Below are 22286 nucleotides of genomic sequence, written 5' to 3'. Positions count from 1 at the left end.
CATGATCACCATCATCGCCATCATGATCACCATCATCACCATCATGATCCGCATCATCACCATCATGATCACCATCATCACCATCATGATCACCATCATCACCATCATGATCACCATCATCACCATCATCATAAACATCATAATCAAATCATCACACCTGGAGCTGCTTCCATCGGTTGGTATCCGTCGTACAGTACGGCCCGTACACGGTACGTCCCTCGTTTCTGGAAGGGCCCGGCAGTGAAGAGGCGAACCTGCAGTTGCGGTTTGGAAATTGTGTGAGGGGGCATTGGGGGCCGCCCGCGGAGTGAAGATGAAGAGAAAGGAAAGGAGGGGAAGGAGGGAGATATGATACGCGACAGGGAGGAGTTGCGAAAAATGTGTTTGTGTGTATTTGTGTGTATTTGTGTTTGTGTTAGAGTATATATTTGAGAGAAAGAGAACAATAGAGAGTAACAATGTGAGTAAGAGCAATGTAAGAACAATGTGAGTAAGAGGGTGCGGAGTTGTGCGGAACGCGCACCAGCGCCAGAACTCGCCTGCCAAAAAACTCGACTATCGTACATGCATTGTACCATGCCGTACCAGGTCGTACCCACGCAACGTACGTACCTCCAGGACATGGGAATCGGGAATAAGCCCCAGTTGTGACGGGCCTATCTGCAACGGCCCCAACGGATGCGCCGGACGGTCGCGGAGCAGCTGCTCGGAGGGATCCTCTTGACCGGGGTACGCAGGGCCCTCCCCAGCGCCGACGGCGGCGGCGGGATCATTGTCGTACTCCTCTCGATCCAGCGCTGCGTCCGCGACCTGCAACAAGTATGTATGTATGTATATAACATCGCCATCGTCGTCATTGTCATCACCGTCCACATGTGCGTTATTGTCATCACCCCACACACACACACACTCTTGTGATAATCATTCTTACCGGCTAAAGCAAATCTAACTGTCAACTAACCGTTGCTCAACTATAACCAACTGTCAGACAGCTACGGTTAGTTGATGATGCAGCTACGTACCCCTATCGGCTGCTCAGCGAATCCCCAGGCCTCATCCTCCGCATCCGCCCAGCCGGTTCCGGCAACCTCCGAAGGCCGCAGCACCTGCAGCCCTCCCTCGGAGTTGAGGCCCGCGGCCGCTTCACCCGCGAACGAGTCTACAGCCCGCGCCTCTGAAACTTGATGTTGTAGTTGCTGCTGTTGTTGATCTTCTTGTGGTTGTGGTGGTTGCTGAGACGGGGGCTCGCCTGCGGCACAGCCCCGGTTCGAAACCCAGTCAGAGCGGTTGAGGCGTGTGACGACGCAAGCGCGAGGAGTACAAGAAGAAAACAGCGATCCACAACGACCCACATGTCGAACATCCCAACCCAACTCCTATCTCCACGAACATATACACATATATTTTTTCACATATACACACATATACACACACATGCACACACATACATATACACACATGCACACACATACATATACACACATACATATACACATACGCCTGCATTATTTTACGAAAAAGGCTTATTGCACGTCGCTGGTGGCTTCGGAGCTCGCAACGGTATGGAGTTAATCGTGCACCCACTTCGGCCTTCGGTTCTCGTATCACGGCCTGGGTAAATCTAAAACACACACATACATACACACACCTACACACAGACAGACAGACAGGCATACACCCGTGCACCGACCCATTACGTCACGCACTTGTGCCCCGGATTTGCTGCAGGACCGCACGGATCTGCTCCAGCTCAGCTGCCGTACGGGCCCGGTCAATTTCCATTTTTAAAAGCGCCATATCTCGCACGTGACGGGCGTGTGCGGCTTTAATCTCCGGGTCAGCAGCCACATCCGGAGGAAGGGCTACCAACAGAGAAGTGGACGTACGCACAGACGGACGGACGGTCGAGCCGGTGCCAAACAGACATGAGTTGAAAAAGAGGAGGAGGAGGGTGGGAGGGGTTGGGAAGTACCACACGGCAGTAAGCAGAAGGCGCGGGTTGTATGTCATGTATGTATGTATGGATGTCACGTATGTATGTGTACATGTCAGTACGGTAGGTTTAACAGGTTCAAGGGCTTTCAGGTAACGGTTATACGAAGGGAAGGCACAGCACCTACAAGCGAGAATGGGGTCGGCAGGCGGCGGCGGCGGTTGTGGCGGCGGCGGCGGCTGAGGTGGCGGTGGCGGCGGCGGCGGCGGCGGCGGTGGCACGTACATCGGCACAGGCCAAAACGGCGGCGGCGCCATTTGGGCATTTGGATATACTTGCTGCTGCAGCTGTTGTTGCTGCTGCTGTTGTCCTAGTTGTTGCTGCTGTCGGGCCATCTGTTGCTCAACGGCAGCTTGAAGGGCCTGATGCGACGTAACCACAATCCCGTGGGCGGTTGGGTGGTTGGGTGGTTGCGAAGATGTCAGTGCAGGGCGGGGGGCATGAGGATGCGGGTCGGGCGACGTGCGGGGGTGAGCTGTCGGATGTGTGGGCAGGGCACGGAGTGAGTGGTAAATAAGGAGAGCGGTGGCGGCCGATATATACATACATACATACATGCATGGGTGAGGACATTCACCTTAACGACGAGATTTACGTGAACCCCATTTGCAGTTCCCATTAATCCTTTGAGAGTCTGAAACACATCACATTTACATGGTATATACAATATACTTCGACGGGCACGGAACCCGTAACGGCACAGTTCTTCACAGTCTGGGTCGGGTTGGAATGGCATCCCACACCTTGACTTGCTCCTTGAGGTCCTCAATGTACGACGGCGGTTGGTCAACCGCCGGAAGTTGACCGTTGGAAGTTGACGTCATACCGGAGACGTCCCCGGCAGTCGCCGAATGTGCGGCAACGACAGCGACATCGGAAGCGGCATCGGGGGTCGAGGCAGGAGCGGAAGAGGAAGCGGCGGCAGAGGCGGCGGTGGTGGTGGTGGCGGTCTGGTGCACTTCTGTGGAGCGTTCCGACGACTCCCCCGGGGGTCCCCTGGTGCCGCCGCCGGCAGAAGGCCGCTACACACACATACATACACACACATACACACACGTTTGCGCATATGTAAGCGTGTGTATATATATGTGTATTTTGGTATGTATGTACGTACGTATATATGTACGTATGTACATGTTTGTGCCAGGGTGTGGAGGGGGAGGGGAACAGAACACGTCGATGGGGGGGGAAATAGGGGATAGACAAAGTTGCATTGGAGCTCACCTACCTACCTACCTACCTACCTACCTACCTACCTACAACCTACCTACCTACCTACCTACCTACCTACCTACCTACCTACAACAAGGCTGGCAGAGGTTAAGGCCTGACTTCTGCTCCCGGCCGACCCGGGTTCAAATCCGCCTGCCGGCTCCTCGGGTGTTTGAGGAGTGTTGAAATGGGGGGTGGCCCCCCATCATACGGACGATATAGGACGTGATAAAATCAACTTGTGAGCTGACCAGGAACTAAGTTGATGCGCCGTTGATCCGCTAGATTAGGTTGGATGCTGGTGGTGAGTTGCCGAACCCAACGAATACAATCTGAAGTCGGATGGGGTGCCGGATTAGGGTGCCCCTCTAGCAGGGGAGAGCAGGGACTGCCCCGGGAAAAGGGGCCGCTGGCGAAGTTAACCACCCTGTAACAACATACATACAACCTTACCTACCTACCTACCTACCTACCTACCTACCTACCTACCTACCTACCTACCTACATACAGCGGCAGGTGAGTAAACCCGAAGTAGTGGTTGCGCAGTTGGGGAGGGGGAGGGGAACGAAAACGTTTCCAGTCGAACAGAACGCCCCCCGCTGTACCTCTCCCTCTCGATGACGCATCCCTCTCTGTGCATGTTGTGGAAGAGGGACGCTAACACACCGCTACTGCTACGGCCTACTGCTATTGCTACCCCTACTGCTATTGCTACTGCTATTGCTACTGCTATTGCTGCCGCTACTGCTATTGCTGCCGCCACTGTTACCGCTGCTGCTGCTGCCTACTGCTACTGCTACTGCTACCGCTGCTGCTGCTGCCTACTGCTACTGCTGCGGCCACTCACCGTCAACATCTCCCCGGCGGAGGATGCAGCGGCGCTGACGCCGTTGCCGTTGTTGTTGTTGTTGTTATTACCGGCGGGGCCCCCGGCCAGTTCCCGCCGCCCGCGCCTGAAGGAGGCGCTTTTCTTAATTTTTGTTGTTCTGCCAGAATTTCTTTACGGATATCTTCGGAGCATCTTTGCATCTTTGCCGCTAAAGGTGGTCAGGGGTGGTTAGGTTTTGCGTAAGAGTTGAGTGTCTGTATGTGTGTTTATGTGTGGTGAGTGTACATCTCTGCCTGCACGTCCGTACGTCTGTATGCATGTATGCATGTCTGCCGTCCCCTGCCAACTGAGGGGGGAAATGACACGAACACGAACACATCCTGCCTGGAGCCGAAGCAAATGCAGATATATATGAATGACGCAAATTCGGCGCAACTTCACATATATGCTTCACATATATGCTTTCCTCTTACCCCTGTGTGGTGGGTGAACCATGGGTCGGTGTGGGCGGCCCCAGGTCCTCGTCGATGTTGCCGTTGCGAACCCCGCGTCCCTCACCCGGCTGATCCTGAACCTGTTGCTGCTGCTGCTGCTGAGGCAGCAGTAGAACACTGGAAAACTGCAGGGTTTGGTTGGGGGTTGGGGCAGGGGAAGGAATGAGGCAGGGTGGTGGGTGAGGGAAGAGGGGAGGGGAAGGAAGTGGGTCGGGGGGGAAGGGGGGGGATTGGGGCCAAAAACACACCTGGTATGGTGCTGCGGGCGGTGGCGCCGCCTGTGCCGCCACCGGCGCTGGGCCAAGGGTTGCCCGGCTGCCCATCCCGACAGTCTGACCTTGCACGACCTGCTGTTGCTGCTGTTGCTGTTCTTGTTGTTGCTGATTGTATTGGGTGTTGCCGATTTGCCGTGCCTCCGCTAATGGTTTGCCCTGCAGCAAGAGTGTGTGTGTGTGTGCACAGTTTCCAGTAAACAACATTTTACTCATAAGAGGAGGTGTACAATGTGCGCATGCCGTCTTAAGGCGCGCGCGAGTTTGGCTTTACCTCTGTCCTCTTTTGGCTTCCGGACATATAAAGATAATCGACGTGTTGACTACAGCTGATGGCGCAACTTTTCATTTCGATTTTCAAACACATAAATTTGGGACGAAACAGGAATCATCCGAAAGGAGCTTTTGAGATATCCCGCGTGGAACCGATACCTAGGCGCGCTAACATGGGGGACATGGGACAGTTATGAAGGACGGAGATCCTGCTGCGGTTATCCTACTTTCGTACCGAAGTCGTACATATGCCGTACCTCCTTCAGCGCCTTCAGAGCCGCCATGGCCGCCATCTGCTCTATCTGCGCACGTAAGATAGAGTTGTGTATGTATGTCTTTGTACGGCAATCACAAAACACATAAAACATACAATATGAGCGTGAGCGCGGGGAGGCGTTGATGCTCCTCCCTCTAGCAACAACAGGATTTTCAATTTGATTTAGTTCAAAATTTTGACTAATTTTCGGACGATTTTTTTTATGTTTCACGCCATTCGCCACCTGCAACTGTTCGATCATTTGTTGCCGTACAGCCGCCCTAGCCGCCCGGCTGTCCGCGCCGCTGTCGGCAACAGGCCGCCACAGCGGCGGCGGGCCCCGACCTGCCGCCGCCGCCGCGGCGGCCGCCGCCATTGGACCCGATGCGTCGTACATGGACTGCTGCTGCGCGATCTGCTGGCGCTCCGAGGCCAGTTGACGCAAGGCCCTCTTATGTGCCGCGGCCAAAGCCTGGAGCCTCTCTGAGAAGTCACATGTGGCGGCGGGGGGAAATTCGGCGTGGAGATTGACTTGGAGGGGGTTTCGGGGGTGGCGAGACCCTTTCCCCCCGCAGACAGAGCCCGGAGCACCAGCGCCGCGTAAAGCACCAAACGCAAATACCCGCCAGAACCCGACACGCGGGATCAGGTTAGACAAGGCGGTTAGACAAGGCGCACCTTCCTTGAGATGTTGCTGCTGATGCAGGGCGCCAGGAGAGGGGGGTGCAGGTGGTTCTGGAGCCGGTGGTGGAGCAGCTTTCGCCTTGGGAGCCGGTGGTTTCGGAGCTGGTTCTGGAGCATTAGAAGCTGTGGCTTTTATGCGGCTGCTGGGGACCCCCTGGTGCAACGGAGGGCCTCCTGGAGCGGCGGAGGTGTCATCGCTGGCCGTGGTGGTGGTGGTGGTGGCGGGTTGCTGCGCCTGCGGTTTCTTGCCCATGGGGGAACCTGCGGGGACTTTCTTTAGATGCTGGCTTCTAGCATGTTGCTGCTGTTGTTGCGAAGGCATAGCAGGGCGTGGTTGCGGTTTCGAAGTCCCCTCAGGTGGCGCAGGGGTTGAGCTGGTAGGTAGAGCGAGCCCCGTCGAGCCAACGGCTAGGCTGGAAGATATGTTAGAAGGAGCCTCGTGTGGCTGTGCCGTGGGTGAGCTGCTTCCAGGCTTGGTTTCGGAGCCCAGCGGGGGCGCTAGCTCGGTGGCTGAGGAGGGGATCTGAGGCTGTGTGGTTTCCGTGGTGGCATCGGCTGCGGCAAGAGTTCCGGCAGCAGCAGCAGCAGGTGGTGCTGCTGGGCTGGGGGAGGAGGGTGCTTGGGCACTGGGTTCCTGATCGCCGTCGGCGGCTGCCGTACGGATCTGATCGACGCCATCACCGCCAGCAGCAGCTGCGTTGCTGTCCCCAGCTTGGTCTTGTTGGCTGGTACTGGCGGGTGCGCTAGGCTCCGGTGCATGCCGTACTGGTAACAAATTGCGCAGATTAAAGCGCATGAGAGCACGTAGATTTAGTGTAAACTTTTAAGAAGGTGTTGTTGGTACCGTTGTCCAGCCCATGGCGCTTCCCGCGTCCTTTTGTAAATGGAGGTTGAAACGAAGCTTGCGAAAACATAGATTGTAGCCTCCATTGTTTACCAGTGCATACATAAAATCGGAGTGAATGAAATAATTCAACGACTTTCAGCTTTCCAAAAGTTGTTGCGGTCAACGTGTCGTACTGGACTTCGGCAAATCAGGCAAAAAAAATCAGGGCGGAATAGAATTGCGCTGCTGACCTCACATCATTACACCATAGAAATTTAACCTGTTTTAGTTATTGAATCTCTTACTTACACGAAACAATTGTTCTGCTATCGGCTTGGCGTCCGGGCAGAGCGTGTCAGCGAGTACTATCACCTGACAGCGGAAAATCTCATATAGGGTAATGCCTCATCCCCATTGAATCTTGGGCTTCAATTTCTTCATAGGGTGAAATCTAGGCGAATCCCGGCAGTAGCTTTGCTTCAGATGTAAAGGTCATTGAGGTACTGGCAGCAAGAAACTTTGTTGTACCATGCTGAAGTTTCTATAACCTATTGGTTTGGATCCACGGCTGAAGAATAGCACCCAAATCGAGGCGCAGTTCTTCGGGATGCGTGTCGACATGTCGGAACTTAGGGTGCCCTGCTCGTCACGCTTCAGCCATTGTTAACATTGACGACCTACTTGTCCTGACTTGCTCAACTCTATGCGCAGTGCGCAGCCCCAGATCTATGTGGATCTTCTGTATTCCGTGCGGCAGAGCAGCGAGCATGGCTCGCTCTGGAAAGTCAGGCCTTAGGGCCTAACTACGCCTTAATCCTGTACTTAGGCCTTTCAAATAAAAAGTCAGCAAGGTACTTGTAAAGCCGGGCGGCGGGGATAGGATTGGAAGCCCCGCACATCCTCCTTTGGCCATCAAGCTCGACATCATAACCGTCATCCTTAGCCCTCGCACGTTAACCACCGCCTCTAGCTCGGGCGCTGGGGCTCAGGCTACATACAACTAACCCTCCCTCCCTTCAGGTTGGCTACTACGACTTCATCGCCCTGCCGCTGACCAACTCTCAAGCCTCCACGTTCCCTTGGAGCTCCAGCCCCTGCTCGCCTGTTTTGTGGGCAATGGCAACTGCTGCGGCCGCAGGAGGGGAGTCAATAGCAGGGCGGCGACGGCAGTAGCAGGACCAGGGGCAGGACCAGAAGCGGGATAACGTCATCATGCAGCAGCAGCAGCAGCATGAGGCGGAGACGCCGGCAGTAGCAGTAGCAGCAGCAGCAGCAGCAGCAGCGCAGCTGCAACGGTGTCAACGACCAATCATGTGCAAATGGCACGGATCAGCAGTACTGGCAGAAGCCTTAAAAAGGACCCAAACCCGGATCCAGCTTCGGAGTACATCGCCTTTTTCACCTTGCCTGTCTGTGACCATTACTAGGGTCGACTATATCAACCATATGGCTGCAAGTGCTAGAGTTTACGCTTGTTAAGCGTCGGCTTTACTCCAAGCTCCTTTCCTTCCTGCCGCTGGCCGTCTTCGCAAACTATTCATTGTGACGGAAGACCTTCGAGAGATACTGAACAGAACAGCTTCCAACTGGAAAAACGCAGGTCAGGTTCTAAGATAGTGAGCTAGGCTCGGTTGTTCTCCTGCCAGAGGCCCTACCTACTCCCCCGGGACATAGCCGAGGTACACCGTGTAGTGACGACACCGCTGCGTACATGTGAACCGCGAACGCGGAAAGCCAACCTCACATCCGCCCATCACGCACAGCAACAACAAAAGGTAAGTGCAAAAGGAGGCCCTTCAAAGGGCTGTTGCGCGCACATTGCTGAATGCATCAGGAAACGAAAGCATTAAATCTCCCCCTCGTCATAAAATCTCCTCCAAGCAAAAACCATCGCCTGCCAGCTTCCCATCCTGCACGCGTAACTCATTATGCATGTATATGTCGAGTCCACACACTCAAAAAAAAACTATAGCCGCGCTCACAGCTGACAGACTTGTCGGTTCTCGCAATTGCCAACCGGTTTGCAAGTGCGTGCCGGCCTTGCTGATTATTCAATCGCCTCCACGCAAGTCTTAATCTGCGAGCCCCCACTCGCCCCAACCCGCCCCCCGCATGGCTGCACGCGGCTGGGTACTGATGTGCCAGAAAAGAAAAGCGACAGCAGCTGCAGCAGCAGCAGCAGCAGCAGCAGCTGCTGCTGTTGTTGTAACAGCACCAAAGCAAAATGTGCACTGCCTAACGAAGCGACGCGACTGCGGGACGGCAACAGCTATTGCTACATGTCACCTTTGCAAACCAAACCACCCCCATGGCGCTCATCTACTCATCATCAGTTTCCAGCAAACAATATGCTTCAGCTTCACGGCTACAGCTCCCCAACAGGTCGTCGCGACTCATCTCCGCTCGCCCAAAGTTCGTAGTCTGTCCGTAGCTGAGCGAGAAAGCGAGGCACCATGACCTTGAGCACGTTCTGCATGACGTTGCTACCGACGCCCTCGATGGTCGCCACTGGCAGGAAGCCGCTCCAGGGGGGCACTTCCACACACACCTAGAGGTGACATGAAAAAAGACATTATAAGAATTTTGGGTCTACATTATTCACCTCTGTGTGCGCACGTGTGTGTTTTAATGATTTTCGGAACCTGCTTGATGCCGCGGCGATGAGGGGGAAATGTCGATGGATGGATGGGGATGCCGAGGGGTACACCGGAGAATGATAACACCATGTACGTACCGGAACGAACTATATACCGTTCGGCGTGTGCGTGTACTGGTAAGGAGTCTGAAGAACAGGTGTGTGTGTGTGTGTGTGTGTGTGTGTGTGTGCAAACGAGCGCATGTTTTGGCGGATGTTTTTTGTGGGAAAACATGCTTGCATGTCTGTCATGTCTGCTCTAGTGGGTGAGTCTAGTAGCTAACTTAGGAGGGCTAGTGTACACTCCACATTATGCATGTAACTCTATACGACCGACGTTTCGGAAGAAAGCGAAAGCCAAGCAAGCACGGCTGTTGCGAGCAAGTCTATGTTCCGTGCGGCTCTGAAAGCGCGCGCCTAACAAAAGTGCTCGTCCGCGATGCATGGGCACCTTCTTGATGCGATGGAAGGAAAGGGATACAAATACACTCAAGAGCATACACCTCGCATGGTACGGTGTCACACTTCCGTACACATAGCATTAATTGTCAATACGACAAATGCCATGCGCTCTCACGCACTTGCAACCTCCCACACTCCCCCACAGCTAGGTGGGCTCGCCGCACCCAGCCCTCCTTCCAAGTCTCAACCCTCCTTTTACACAACTCACCCCCTCATCATGAACCCTGCCTCCGACATACCTGAATTGTCGTGTCGCTTAGAATCTCTTTTCGTGAGGGGCCCCCAGTTGCCGATCGTGACGGCAATGCGGCTGCAGCCTCCTCCTCCTGCTGCTGCTGCCACGCTCCGTGGCCCTGATCCGTCTCCACCTCCTCCTCCTCCTCTCCGGCAGGCGGCTGGTAGTCCCGGTACCGGACCACATTGGTCATAGTGGCGGAGAACTTGTCGTTTATATCCTCTACAAACCGGCTGCCTTGCAACTGCGCTCCGCAAAGGCAGGGGGATGAGGACACGGTGGCCAAAAACGGCGACCCAAGACCACGTTCGACACGTCAACACACGGTCCGGGAAAAGACGGTCCGGGAAGGGAAGGGAAGCTGGAGAAGCGGGGGAGCAGTAGCAGACCGGGGACTTCTTCGAGAGCTAGTAAGACACTTGAGGAACTTAACTGGGGCGCTGAACTTAACTGCCCTAGCTCAGCAGATCAACAACGGAATCGTGTTGTAAGGTGTGTGTTGTCTGTGTGGTACTGAACCAATAACCACAGTGTGGCTGCATAATGTTTATCCTCCGGGATGGGAAAATTGCGCCCCCACTGACCGCTGTATGACCCCTCCCCACGGTCGGAACTTGCTCGGCCAAAAAATCTAAGCTGTCTGGCGCTGGCGATTTCCTCCGTCGAAAATAAATGGGGGAATTGTAGTAGTAGTAGCTAGTTCGACTCAATTTTCGCAGTGCTTCGGATGCGGAGTCCACTATTTCATGTACGTACATCATCCTGAGGACATAGCTCGCAGCAGATGAGCTTTCAAGGATCGTTTAAACCTGTGTACGTTTAAATGGCCGAGAACTCAAAAATTCTTCGCCCAGCAGAGCTTGGCTTGGCCTTGTCCCTCTACCCCAGCCCAGCCCCTCACCTACCCAGCACATCCTACCTTGCAATCCAGCAGTCGTATGGTGCAGCCCCCCGGCTCCACCGTCACAGATACAGTGATGACGGGCTCCACGGACCAGGAGAAGAAGCGCAGCTCACCCACTGCATTGTTTGGAATTCAAATTTGGTTTTGGATCTGGGTCTTTGGATTTGAGCCTGGACTTGTACATCGAAAACAAATCTTGGGTTCGGATCAGAATTCGAATTCGAATTCCGCACTTGGAATTGGAACGGAAGTTAGTTTCGATCTTGGAATTTATTACTTGTAAAATTCTGAATCCCGGGCGTCAGTAAACACGGGCCGGGGTGCAACGCAAGGATTCCCCCCCCCTTAGCCAGTCCGGTGCACATGGGAAAAGGCTTGCACGAGGACCACACCAAATTGCGTGTGCGTTGTCCGGCAACCACCCCCTCTAGGAGTCTCGTTGGTCACACGGCCGTCTCCCCCCAAAACCCCCCGGTGGTTCGGTAATCTCAACCACTCCGTCGGGTCAAATAACGTCGGGTTTGAATAAGACTGCCCCCTAAGCGGCCCACCCGCACAGCATCACGCGCTGAGCCCCCCCCCCGCACACGTACCGTAGCACCGAAATGTCGAATCGTCCACACGTTCTATGCGCCGCGCGTCCAACACGGAGTACTGGCTAGCGGGCAACGCCATGTACTCCGCTAGGGTATTGATAAGCAAGAAAGAGGGGATTTGGGGGGATTTAGAAGAGAGGTGTCAGGCAGTGTAGCGCGCGGGGGTTGGTTGCCACATCAATCGCAGGCGGCCAGAACAGCAGGGGGAAGTCACAAGCGTCAGGCAGGATAGCGAGCATCGAGAGTAGAGTGCAGTCATACATAGGAACAGAGGTGTAATTACCTAGGGGCCTCTGTGCCTCTACAATAGGCTGTCTCCCGAGCTTGCTTGCTTTAAACAAGGCCATCGCTCGGCCGGATGTCCCATGCGTCGACGTGGCGATTGGTGCCGAAGTTGAAGTTGCTGGCTCCGCAACGTCTTGCTACGTATCCAGCGATGGAACAGTTAGCGGGTAGCTAGAGGAAACCATCATCACGAAGCACACCGCTCTCGTTACAACCGCAAAAAGTTGATAATAGGAAAGCAACTCACTTTGGAACTGCAGCATGGCTGCAACCTGGGATGACGGAATGACGCCAATGTCCTGCTGCTACAAAAACCTGCTTGGGTGCGCACACAGCAAGGTGCCCGAAGCGACGACATCCTCCGCTGTTTTGAACGACTGCTAAAGCTGCAAGCAAATAAAATGTATTTAACCACTGTGAAGATCAAATATTATGTTAAAAGCTAATCTTATGCCTTAATCGTTTCGTTTTAGTGCCACGGTGACAAATGTAGGGACGCTGTGAGGTCTTTCTTCCGGCATTCCCGTGCGTAGCAAACTATTTTCGCGACCTTTCTCAATGTCTCGACTTGACTGCCTTGTCCTTTTTGATCCCGAATAGGGCCCTCGCGTTCCACGCACACAGTGCTGCTCGGAGCTTTCCGGTCCGCAATGCATGGAACTAGTAAGGACAGTACTAAATAACTATAATGCTATGGGGTGGAAATTTACCTTCTTGCGAGCTTACGTCGTGCATCTGTGATGACTAACCACTAACCCACCATGTCGCACCGAATAGCCACCCGACAACGTATATCTCCTGTATGGAACACCTAAATCCGACAAAAGCGCCAGAAACTTCCTTCTCAAAAACTCCAAAGCTACCATCACTCACCGCGTACGGTTGTTATGCCGTGTGCTTCTGCACACCCATAACCAACGCGACAGCCCACGCTGCCCATCCATGGAATCTGTTCAGCCACTGGAAGCGGATTTCGGCCAGTGTCTCAAGTCAGAACACAACAAGTCAACCCTTCAGTCCTCCTAAGTAAATCTTGCACACGGCTCAAGGACGGAGCACTGGACCTGCAAAGCCGTACAAATGCAGGTGCCCATCAGAGGTCCCCACTTTTGGCGGTCTTCTCGACACGTCCATCAGTGACCTGACCCGCGCTGCCGTACACCATCAGGCCCATCAGGAAGGAACACCAATAACCACGCAACCACAAATGCAACACTAGTGAAGCCGAGACATTTCTGCTAAGGGGTCGTCACCAAGCTAGCACCCCTGCCAGCAGCAGCGCGCAGCATCCATCGCCTCCCTCCCTGCTAATGCTACTACTCCCTTGCTTTACCGCCTCTACTCGAACTAATTTTGGGCCTTACGCTTCCGGCACAACAATCCCAACACGTCATCCGCCAGTACGGGCGCACGCTCGTCCAGTACGGGATCCGCCTTTGCCCGTCGCTGACCGAAGTGCCGCTCAAAGCGCTGCATCCCGCCGCCGCCGCCACCGCCGCCGCCACTGTGGTCTAGAGCTGCAGCACCTGCAGCTGCCGCCGCCGCCGGCTGCACGCCGTCGTCGTCGCCGCCGCCGCCGCCGCCACTGCCAGGTTGGGTCTGCTTTCCTCTGAGGCGCCTCTCCTCGATGGCGTCGATAGCTTTGGCTTTATCGACACTGCATGAGGCAGCAGCAGCGTACGGCAGCGTACGGCAATATACGGCAATACATGGCAGACAGGATTAGAACTAGAGGGGATATGCCTAGACAGGAATGACCGCAGAGAGGAAGCGACGAACTACCGCTGTGAACTCAAAAAGCAGTAAAACTCAACTCCATAGTCAGCTCAATCATCTCAGGTCGAAAAGGGACTTCTGGTGGGGCGGTAGGACTCGACATCAGGCTGTTCCCCATAAGGCGGGACGGGTACACCAACGACCGACGGCGAGACGGGACCCCCTCCGGTGAGGGGGAGAGGCGCTGTAGTGTACACAGCACGAGACACGAGTAGCATGTAGCATATAGCTGCATGTAGCTGCACACCTCCCTGCGCACGTCCCGCTATCTTCTATTAGGAGCAACACCCCCAGTACAGCGAGAATCGAGAGAACCATACGCTATCAAGAACGTCGCCACGCAAGGGGGAATACACGGGGGGGAATACACACGCGGACTCGTTTGCGGCATCCCCTCGCCACGCAGGCCATTTCCAAATCGAGGCCCAGCTCATCAAACACGCATGCACGCGTGGATATGCATGTATGTAAATGTATTGTGTAATTATAAATCATAATAAAATGGTATATAATATAATATAATATACAATATAACATTACATTACATTACATGTACAGAGAGGGAGAGCGCTACCACCACACCAACCTACACCGCGCACGCACACCACGTGGATAGACATACGTCCGGACAAACACAGATGCCCACGACGAAGACATACCGTGACAGGTAGAAGTCACGTTCTCGTTTGGCTGCGCTGATCTCCGCCACTAGCTTCTGCTCACGTACTGCCCGCTGGTAGTTGATCTCCTCCGTCAACATATCCCACTTGAACTTGGGTAGGTACCTGCGGAAGGGGGAGTGGGGTGGTACCTGCGGAGTTGTATTGTGCTGTGCTGTTTGGAGTGTTGCGTGGAGTGGTGTGTGTGTGTGTGTGTGTATTGGATTGGAGGGGAATGGAAGAGATCCCCAATCGAAAAAATCCTGATGTGGCCTGGGACGAGAACCACAGGATGCATGATGATGACGATGATGATGACGATGACGACGATGATGATGATGATGAAGAAGAAGAAGATGGGGTTCAACCGCCGACGTCCAGAACACTAACTGCAACTGCTGCTGCTGCTGTTGTGGGCTGGGGTAGAGCACACGGTGGGTTTGGGGCAGAGAGCAATCACAATTGTTGGCCTAACACAACAAAACACAGACAAAGCACAAACAGACAAACACACATCTCCCACCTCAAATCACCTTAGAAAAAACACCCGTCATCGATTCCTGCTTGGCGCTGTTCTCTCTCCTTTCCATACCCACGCGGGTCAGTTTAAGCAGCTCAATAATCAATTAATTATTTGCTATTATTTTATTACTTATTTAATCACTTAATATTTAATTAATATTTATCATTAAATATTTTAATTAATATTTAAATATATTAATTACTTATTTAATCATTTAATTTATTTTCAGCTGTCGCACCCACTTGATAGTCCACAGGTCGTAGTGATACGCTGAGCGTTTGGAGCCCCCAATGGGCTGCCCGTTGAGCGCGAGAGCCGCCCGCTTAGCTCTCCGCTTGTCCTCAAACTCCACCCAGCCCTCTGTGAAGTTCTTACCTGCGCAAATTAACAAATGGTTACAGGACGGAGAATGTGTGTCTGTGTGTGTGCGTGGTGATGATGGGTAAAAAAAGGTGTCAGGAGTTATGGGGGGGAGGTTCATATCTTCATATGCCATGCACAAAAGGTTGCAAAAGAGAAAAAAAGCTGTTGGCCCGCATCGAAGGCATAAACACACTTAAAAATTCTTGGGGGAACAACGTCCCACCCAACCATTCAGCTCACCGCCACCGCGCCTCTCAGCACCACATCCTGACCTCCCCCACCCGCCACAACCTGGATTCCAACCCCACCATATCGCCCACGCACCCGAGTTACCGCCCTTCTTTTTCCTCATCCGCCGCATGGCTGGATCCTCAGGTGCGCAATACACCCGGCCGATGTCCCCGAATGGCTCCAGCAGCTGTCGGAGCTTGTGGGGCTTCATATGCGGGGGAATGCGGCTGATGTACACGATGCCATGGCTGGGAGGGGGCGCCGTCAATGCCGTCAAGGCGGGGGGGCGAAGGTGGGGGAAGGAGGGAGGGTGATGTGGAGAGGGTGTGGAGAGGGCAGGCTAGCAGGCAGACCTAGGTGGTGAGAAAGGAGGGAGGTGAAAATGCATCTAGGGGGGCATCTAGGGGGGCCCCGAAAAAACGGGGAGGAGCATGGCGCGAGAGACGCTTTCGTTTGAGGCGACGGCCAGAATCAGCTGGGGGGAGTCCTTGGATGGTGGGTCAAAGGATTGGATGAGGCCATGGGGGGGAGAACGGGGGGAACCGCAGGGGCTGGTTGCGCGTGGGTATCGTGGTGTACGGCGGGGTATCGGCACAAGGGTAGGGACCTCCGGAGTCAGGGAGCAAGATAGGGACTGAGAGGGCGTAGGGGTCAGTGGCGTAGGGGGCCTGTGCATGTATTGAATTTAGTGGCTTGCTCACCAGTCGCTGGCTTCCTTTACTTGCTCCAACTTCCGCTTCGACAGCACTTTCCGCTGTTTCGGTTTAGGATCGCCATCGGGCTTGGGGTCCCCATCGTCGCTCTCAGAGCCACCGGCCTTGCCGCTGTTGTGCGTGTGGTCTTCGTCTTCGTCTTCGTCTTGAAATTTGTCGGACTCAGGTGTTGAACCGCCAGTGCCGGCGTCGCCGTCGCCCCTGGCGCCACGGTCGTCGCCGCCATCACCATCTTCGGGGTGCTCATCTGACGGGGAGTCCGAGGTTAATCGTTTTGAGGCTCCGCGCTGCGATGCTTGCCTTTCGGGCTGTGGCGTCGGCGCTGCTCCGTTGCCCGCAGGCTTGCTGCAGCTCGGCCTCCGCTGACCCTTGACGTCTGCGACTGCCCCTGGGACTTTAGCATCGTGTTGCTCTAGACCTGAATCTGAGAAATCGCTAGTTATTTGGAACCGAGGATCCTCTTTCGGTGAATCTGCCGCATTATGCTTAACTGCGGAGTTGCCAGTGGCACCAGGACCATGGTTTGTTTTTTGCTTCTTGCTTATGGCAGGCATTTTGATAGGTTAGCCTGCTCCTAGCCTGCAAACGTTCTTTTAGAAACACTCCGGTGTCCTCCTCCTATGCAGACGGCGCCCAGAATCTTGAAACATATGACTGGACATAGCTTTAGGCATGAGACAAATATATATTTTGTGATTATTGGAATAGTGGGATTTGGGAATCGGCCGTCCCGTGTGTTTGGTGGGAGTTGGTCGGTTGGGCCGGAAATTACGGGAATCGTGGGTTTATGGCCAAGATATGCTTAGGGTCATACAATTAATACAGACACCGAGTATCTTGCGCAGTACCTCAATGTAAAATGGGAGATAATGCTGATCCCACCATATTGGTCTCTGGCGATAATGATGTTTCGTCATCGTCAGCCTTTACCATACACGAACGAAAGCAAACAGACAGGGGCGTGTTTATCTATACTTCTTTCCATGGGGATGCTGGTCCACCTGCGCCTCCACCTCTTCCGGTTCCGCGGATTGTTGACAATACCGGCGATGCGCCAGCTCAGTCAGGGGCAAGCGCCCTTAATTCCGTATTTGTGATGGCGAACTCCACCGTCGGTGCTGGAGTCCTATCACTGCCGTTTGCTTTCCAGGAAACAGGTGGGTTAGGCATTGCCCGCAGCTAGGAAGGGTAAGTATGTCACACGCTGTAAAAGCGCGTTTATATAGGAACTACTGTTCCACGCAATACGGTGAAGTAATGGCAGCAATCGGAACCTCGGACATCGCAAAGCCCTGGTTTATGCGGCTCTAGCGAGTCGTCCGTGTGTCGGGGCCAGCGCTAGCCGTCCCGCACCTCTTCCTGCTGATACTTTCTTCCTATGCATGTTGATTTGGGAATTATGCCGTCATGTTCGGTGCCGCCAGGCTGTCCTTGTTGGTGTGTAGCGTGCAAGCGCGTGGCAGCGGAGCTGGCAGTACCAAACTCACAACCTTGAACCAGAGGGATCTGCCCGCACGTGCAGCGGCCACCGTTGCTGCTGCTGTCCCTGCTGGGATTAAATGCCTTAAACAAGGATTCTTTCATAAGCATCTCTCTTCCTGGCCTGCCTTCCTGCAAGGCGCTTTTCCAGCGCACAGCACATCCCCCCCTTCCAAACGAATTAGCCTGAAGCAGGGCGGAGCGCGCATATTCTCTCGTACTCCGCGCAATGACTCCCCACGCGCACTTTCCGCTGCTGTTTTCCCTGCTTTCAATTCCCCCAACAGTACCACCCAGTCCCCTAATCCCCTGTCTGCGAACTCCAGGACCGCTTCCACCTGTCGCCGGCCCGCCCTAGGGGCCAGCGGGAGAGAGAGGGCGGGAACCATAAGCCAAGTGCAAAGAAAAGACGAAGCTGACGAAGGGAAAACCTGCTGACGCCCGTTAAACGCGGATTGTTCTGCCAGGAGCATAGAGGTCCAATTCCTCCTTTTTTCCTCCCTCGCCTTTCCTTCTCTAAAGCCTGAGGTGACACGTTTCCCAGCCAGCCCGATTCCCTCTCACGCCAACCCCGTCCTGGGGGAATTTCCCCAGACCTAGCAGCGCGTCTTGGCTACCAACCCGAACGCACCAACTGCTTCCCGCGTTCCCGGCTCTCTCCACTTGCATTCGGACCACAGCTACAGGACATGCGCAGCATCCACGTAACGCTTAGATGTCCTGATCGGCTCAACCCCTTACTTGCGCGCCCTACGCGCGCTGTTCGACCTTGCATGGCACAGCCTTGCCTCCCGTCCCCTCCCCTCCCATCGCCTGCGCTCCCCCGCACACGCCGCGCTCGTCCGCGCTATTTTTCATCTTTTCAGGTCTGATCGGCGGCCTGTTGCTGTGCGTGGCGGTTGGCACAATAGAGGCCCTAACGCTGTACGTGCTGTCGAAATTCGCGGAGCGTTATTCCGCGGTAACCTACGTGGAGCTGGTGCGGAGGGCGCTGGGCCGCAAGCTGGCGGTGCTGCTGAGCGCGGTGCTGGTGGTGGCCATGTTTGGCGCGTGCGTGGCATACCTGGTGAGAGCAGTACACGGCTGCACGGTAAAGTAAATCAGGAGCAGTATAGTGCAGTACAATGCAGCGCTGTCATTGGCAAATACGAGGTGAGGTGCAGGGCGGCAACCCCCCGAGGAGGCACCTTTCCCCGCTGTGTGCGCACCAGGCCTTTCCTCCTTCGTAACTTTGCTGCTGCGCGTTAGGACTGAGAACCCGATTTATGCAGCCGCCGAGGAAAAAATATGGCTGTGGAACTGCTTTCTTCTGGCCGGAGTTGTGGCGTGCCATGTGCCATGTGGCGTCGATGTGCATTGCGGTTTGAGGTGAGTTTGCTACTTATTTAACTTACCCGCCGGTGTGATGCTTCAATGACAGATCATCCTGGCGGACAACCTCACATCCCTGGCGGCTGCAGCGGGGCTGCCAGTCTGGATCTCCGATCGACACAATGTCGTCGCAGTGCTGGGCTTGGGCGTGCTGCTGCCCCTGTGCTTACCTAGGTGAGGGGTGTATTGACAAGGGTGTATAGACACACACACACACACACACACACACACAGGCACACACAGGGCGAGGTGCTAGGTGGTAAGACACATTCCACCAGTTTGTGTCCAACGAAGCAATGCGTGATGACCACCTGCGTGCCTTTCATCGCTTTGCATGTGCTCCCCCGCGCCCTTGCTCGGCTGCCTATGGGTGCATACCCGTTGGTCCCTCACACACGCACGCGTGACCCGTCTTCTTGCGTCCGGGGTGTCTGAATGCAATTCTGTTTTTGCAGGCAAATGAGTGCCCTTGCCGCGATGAGCCGTGTGGCGGTGCTCGGATTCCTGGTTGGGGCTGCACTGGTGTCTTTCCGAGGACTGCAGGTGTGTGTGCGGCTAGGGCGGTTTGGCGGGGTCCATAAGTCAAGAAGGCCCGCCAAGATGTGTAAATTATGTACACAGCCGACGTTGATGGCGCAGGGCGGGCGGCGCGGAGCGGGACGGGACGACTGTTTTGGGGCGGCAAACCCGTTGGCCATGATCATTTGGGAGTGTGCAGGTGGCAGGGATCGAACCCTGGTCGAAACCTGGCTTTCGGCTGGTTGGCATCCCGCCAGCAGGAAACAGCCCCGGTCTAACTGTGCGATAATTTTAGGGAAGTGCCTTAGCATTTTTTAATGGGGATGTGGATCACGGACGTTTTTCAGGCAGCGACATGCCGAATAGTCGCACCTGGGGTTGAAAAGGCGGCGGGAAAAGACAAGACAAAACATAGGACAGGGGCCAGCAAGCATGGGGTTTCCGTGCATCATGTCGATTCTTCTAGGTACGTCTCCACAGGTAGCTCTTGAGCGGCCCAAGCTGATGGAGGGCGTCAAGCTGTTCAACATTGGCTATCAAACCCTCTTTGCCATCCCCATCGTCGTCTTTGGCTTCAACTGCCACGCGATGGTGGTCACCATCTTCCACGAGCTTGAGGTGCGTGATGCTTGGGACTCCATGGGCCGTGTAGTTCTGTTACGTAGCGCGGGCGGATGCGCATCGCGTGTTCACACAAGCTTTCCATACACGGAATGGATGATGGCACCGACCTTGTGCTCTTTCCAGGCCGTCTTTCCTTCCTACGTTTACGCTCATCGTTGAAGTTCGATTCGCGCAAGTGCGTCTTATTGTGCCCAAATCGCTGCAGGCTACGCCAGGCCTGGTGGTGCCGGTGCTGCCTGACAGCCCTAGGGCTTTCCAGCGCTTTCGCTACATTCCCCGGCCTAAGACCCGGAAGCTGGTGGGCATGCTGGGGGTCATCATGGCCAGGTGAGCTGGGGACTCCAGGCGGCCAGGCAATTGTGGTATGCGGATTTGGGCGGTAAAACAGCCCACCGGCTAATGTATGATGGCTAAGGCAAATGGTCTTATCCAAGTGGCTCTTACCTGGCTGCGCAGCTCCTGCCTGGTGATGCTGGTGTACGTGGTCGTTGGGAGCACCGGATACCTGGCGTTCCCCGGCCATGTGGACACAAACATCCTGAAATCCTTTTCGTATGGTGACGTGATGTTGCAGGTGCGTGCCGCCAGTCAACATGCTGATATAGAGCCCTGTTCCTTTGTTTTTTTTGCAGTTGTGTTCCGGGCCGGGTATTGAGTCCCTTACCAAATCCTCCCTCTTCCCTGAGCTCCCAAAGGGAAAGGGAACCCTTTTCAGAAGACATGCACACTGCCATGTGTCTGTGGGTATAATAGAATGATTTCCTTGACCCAGGGTCTACAGTCCGATACTCGGGGGTGGACAAACTCTCAACTGGCGGACGGCGTTAACTTCGCTTTCCCTCTTTGCCGTGGACGTGCAGATTGCGCGCGCCTTCATCACCGTCATTGTGCTGGGCTCGTATCCTCTTACCCACCACCCCGCGCGCGCCGGATTTGAGCACCTGGTGAAGCCTGCTTGCCTAAGCGGCTCAACAGTTTCTTATCCAAATGGGCAGCCTGTCGGTGTGCCGTTTGTCCTGTCCATCGCGTTTACTCTGGTTTTCGTGGTGGGCAGCACCGCGGTCGCTGAGGTCGTGTCAGATCTGGGCTTCGTGCTTAACCTTCTCGGTGGTCTTTGCATTTCCTTCATTATCTTCTTCATTCCAGGACTGCTCCTCATCAACGCCGCAATAGTCAAGCACTCCACCGAGGTCCTGGAGACGCTTGAGGGCCAGGTATGTTGAAGATTTAACAATGCTATGTCTTATGCTTGTCCTTGATGTGTCTCCTTGTCGATAAGGTCAAAACGTTTCTCATACATTTTCCGTTCTGCAGGTCGACGACGAAGCTGACGTCACAGATACGCAATCCGCCGACCTGAAGCGTCCTCTACTCATTAGACTACAATCTGCCAGAGAGAAGGGCATTAAGAAGGGTATCACCTATGCACCTCGGCTGTCGTGGATGTTTGGTTCCCTACTTGTCGTTCTTGGCATCCTTATTGCGGGAGTAACTGTCTCAACTGTGTTACTTGGTAGGAGTTAAGACTTGAAAAGTACATGCAGTACGGCGGCCGTCCGGATTGTACGGCCCCGCCAAAGCAGCAGGAGGAGCAATGGAGACAGAATGTTTGTATTAGTTTTCTGGATAGTAACGGACGTGCAAATGCTAGGATATCAACGGATTTGGACAAAGGCCGCTGTGCGCTGGCGTTTACGTTGTGACGCGCATGTGCTTATGGCTTGTAAGGTGGAATAGGCGCTATAGCATAGTAGGAGGTCGAGGGTTTCGGTGGCATCTAGACGCGGGTTCGCGGCTGTCACTCCGACCGCTTCGGGCTCCTCCAGCGTGGCGAAGGAGAGCCGGTGACGCCTTCATCGCCATGAAGGCAGGGTGCTATTGCACCTCATACTCCTTGGGGTGCTCGGTGTGTTAGGTGGGTGGACGCCTCTGGGCGGTAACCCCACAACTCGTAGGCTATCGCGTCAGTGTTAGCGCAGCTGTATACTTTATGTCGCTTAATGCATGGCTAAAACATTCTTGCCGGAGTTTGAAAGGAATTTTTACTTTTGTAGGAGTTGACGCTGCTGTA

The 22286-nt window shown here is 54.6% G+C and overlaps 5 protein-coding genes across 5 annotated transcripts in view; 1 reads left to right on the top strand and 4 right to left on the bottom strand.

Annotated features, from left to right (window-relative positions):
* VOLCADRAFT_86096 (uncharacterized protein) overlaps positions 1 to 2010 on the bottom strand; it is a gene marked incomplete at both ends in the record, with an annotated part of 17889 nt that extends 15879 nt beyond the window's left edge. The window contains 4 exons of the mRNA XM_002945739.1: positions 158 to 254; positions 613 to 810; positions 1023 to 1249; positions 1707 to 2010. Of these exons, the coding sequence (XP_002945785.1) occupies positions 158 to 254; positions 613 to 810; positions 1023 to 1249; positions 1707 to 2010 (826 nt within the window). The remainder of the gene's footprint in view (positions 1 to 157; positions 255 to 612; positions 811 to 1022; positions 1250 to 1706) is intronic.
* A 690-nt stretch (positions 2011 to 2700) lies between these two features.
* On the bottom strand, positions 2701 to 6810 carry VOLCADRAFT_86095 (uncharacterized protein; the record flags this gene model as incomplete). Its single annotated transcript, XM_002945738.1, has 7 exons — positions 2701 to 3015; positions 4509 to 4510; positions 4594 to 4654; positions 4778 to 4960; positions 5332 to 5376; positions 5575 to 5813; positions 6009 to 6810. The coding sequence occupies 7 exons, from the start codon at positions 6808 to 6810 to the stop codon at positions 2701 to 2703; spliced, it is 1647 nt and encodes a 548-aa protein (XP_002945784.1).
* Positions 6811 to 8408: 1598 nt separating this feature from the next.
* cgl81 (uncharacterized protein) lies at positions 8409 to 12283 on the bottom strand. Its single transcript, XM_002945737.1, has 6 exons — positions 12205 to 12283; positions 11956 to 12094; positions 11670 to 11759; positions 11092 to 11192; positions 10177 to 10416; positions 8409 to 9388 (listed from the first exon to the last, which is right to left on the bottom strand). The coding sequence occupies exons 2-6, from the start codon at positions 12017 to 12019 to the stop codon at positions 9206 to 9208; spliced, it is 678 nt and encodes a 225-aa protein (XP_002945783.1). The 5' UTR covers positions 12020 to 12094; positions 12205 to 12283; the 3' UTR covers positions 8409 to 9205.
* A 1021-nt stretch (positions 12284 to 13304) lies between these two features.
* Positions 13305 to 16776, bottom strand: VOLCADRAFT_115705 (uncharacterized protein; the record flags this gene model as incomplete). The annotated part of the gene is made up of 5 exons (XM_002945736.1): positions 13305 to 13614; positions 14393 to 14518; positions 15158 to 15290; positions 15603 to 15757; positions 16211 to 16776. 5 exons carry the CDS (start codon positions 16774 to 16776, stop codon positions 13305 to 13307), a joined length of 1290 nt encoding a protein of 429 aa, XP_002945782.1.
* Positions 16777 to 17081: 305 nt separating this feature from the next.
* Positions 17082 to 21739, top strand: aot5 (uncharacterized protein; the record flags this gene model as incomplete). Its single annotated transcript, XM_002946087.1, has 10 exons — positions 17082 to 17379; positions 18613 to 18767; positions 19122 to 19246; positions 19528 to 19615; positions 20012 to 20209; positions 20475 to 20542; positions 20672 to 20789; positions 21076 to 21159; positions 21211 to 21429; positions 21530 to 21739. The coding sequence occupies 10 exons, from the start codon at positions 17082 to 17084 to the stop codon at positions 21737 to 21739; spliced, it is 1563 nt and encodes a 520-aa protein (XP_002946133.1).
* Positions 21740 to 22286: the final 547 nt, after the last annotated feature.

This window comes from Volvox carteri (assembly GCF_000143455.1).
Source record: "Volvox carteri f. nagariensis unplaced genomic scaffold VOLCAscaffold_1, whole genome shotgun sequence".
Taxonomy (NCBI): domain Eukaryota; kingdom Viridiplantae; phylum Chlorophyta; class Chlorophyceae; order Chlamydomonadales; family Volvocaceae; genus Volvox; species Volvox carteri.
This window is presented reverse-complemented; position numbering and strand designations above follow the sequence as displayed.